The sequence below is a fragment of the Octopus bimaculoides genome, chromosome 5 (assembly GCF_001194135.2).
Source record: "Octopus bimaculoides isolate UCB-OBI-ISO-001 chromosome 5, ASM119413v2, whole genome shotgun sequence".
NCBI lineage: Eukaryota > Metazoa > Mollusca > Cephalopoda > Octopoda > Octopodidae > Octopus > Octopus bimaculoides.
The window spans coordinates 107,192,243-107,193,258 of record NC_068985.1 but is presented as its reverse complement, the minus strand read 5'-3'; the positions used below and the strand labels follow the sequence as shown (position 1 = coordinate 107,193,258).

Sequence of the window (1,016 nt, the reverse complement as noted above, 5' to 3'; positions counted from 1 at the left end):
GAGCATTGGGCGAATATCATCGCCATCATCCAGATCACGAACTTTAGATAGACGCGGTTTCTTGGAGCCAGAAACACCCTCCGATCTTAGTGGCATTTCGAGCATTGGGCGAATATCATCGCCATCATCCAGAGCACGAACTGTAGATAGAGGCGGTTTCTTGGAGCCAGAAACACCCTCCGATCTTAGTGGCATTTCGAGCATTCGGCGAATATCATCGCCATCATCCAGAGCACGAACTGTAGATGGCAGCAGTTCATGTTATATCGTTGAACCAGATTCTATAGGTGACAGCAGTTCATGTTATATCGTTGAACCAGATTCTATAGGTGACGGCAGTTCATGTTATATCGTTGAACCAGATTCTATAGGTAACAGCAGTTCATGTTATATCGTTGAACCACATTCTATAGGTGGCAGCAGTTCATGTTATATCGTTGAACCAGATTCTATAGGTGATAGCAGTTCATGTTATATCGTTGAACCAGATTCTATGTTAACAGACGAGATAGACTTAAGGACAATAACTTTAGATACCAGCGGTTTCTTGGAGCCAGAAACACCCTCTGATCTTAGTGGCATTTCGAGCATTGGGCGAAGAACATCGTCATCATCCAGGTCACGAACTTTAGATGGCAGCAGTTCATGTTATATTGTTGAACCAGATTCTATAGGCGACAGCAGTTCATGTTATATCGTTGAACCGGATTCTATAGGTGACAGCAGTTCATGTTATATCGTTGAACCACATTCTATAGGTGGCAGCAGTTCATGTTATATCGTTGAACCAGATTCTATAGGTGACGGCAGTTCATATTATATCGTTGAACCACATTCTACGTTTGCAGACGAGATAGACTTAAGGTCACGAACTTTAGATAGAGGCAGTTTCTTGGAGCCAGAAACACCCTCTGATCTTAGTGGCATTTCGAGCATTGGGCGAAGAACATCGTCATCATCCAGGTCACGAACTTTAGATGGCAACAGTTCATGTTATATTGTTGAACCAGATTCTA

At 42.9% G+C, this 1,016-nt stretch overlaps 1 protein-coding gene across 1 annotated transcript in view; it reads left to right on the top strand.

Annotated features, from left to right (window-relative positions):
• LOC106872224 (uncharacterized) overlaps positions 1-1,016 on the top strand; it is an 8,320-nt gene that overhangs the window by 1,714 nt on the left and 5,590 nt on the right. The window contains exon 2 of the mRNA XM_052968095.1: positions 279-864. Within this exon, the coding sequence (XP_052824055.1) occupies positions 279-864 (586 nt within the window). The remainder of the gene's footprint in view (positions 1-278; positions 865-1,016) is intronic.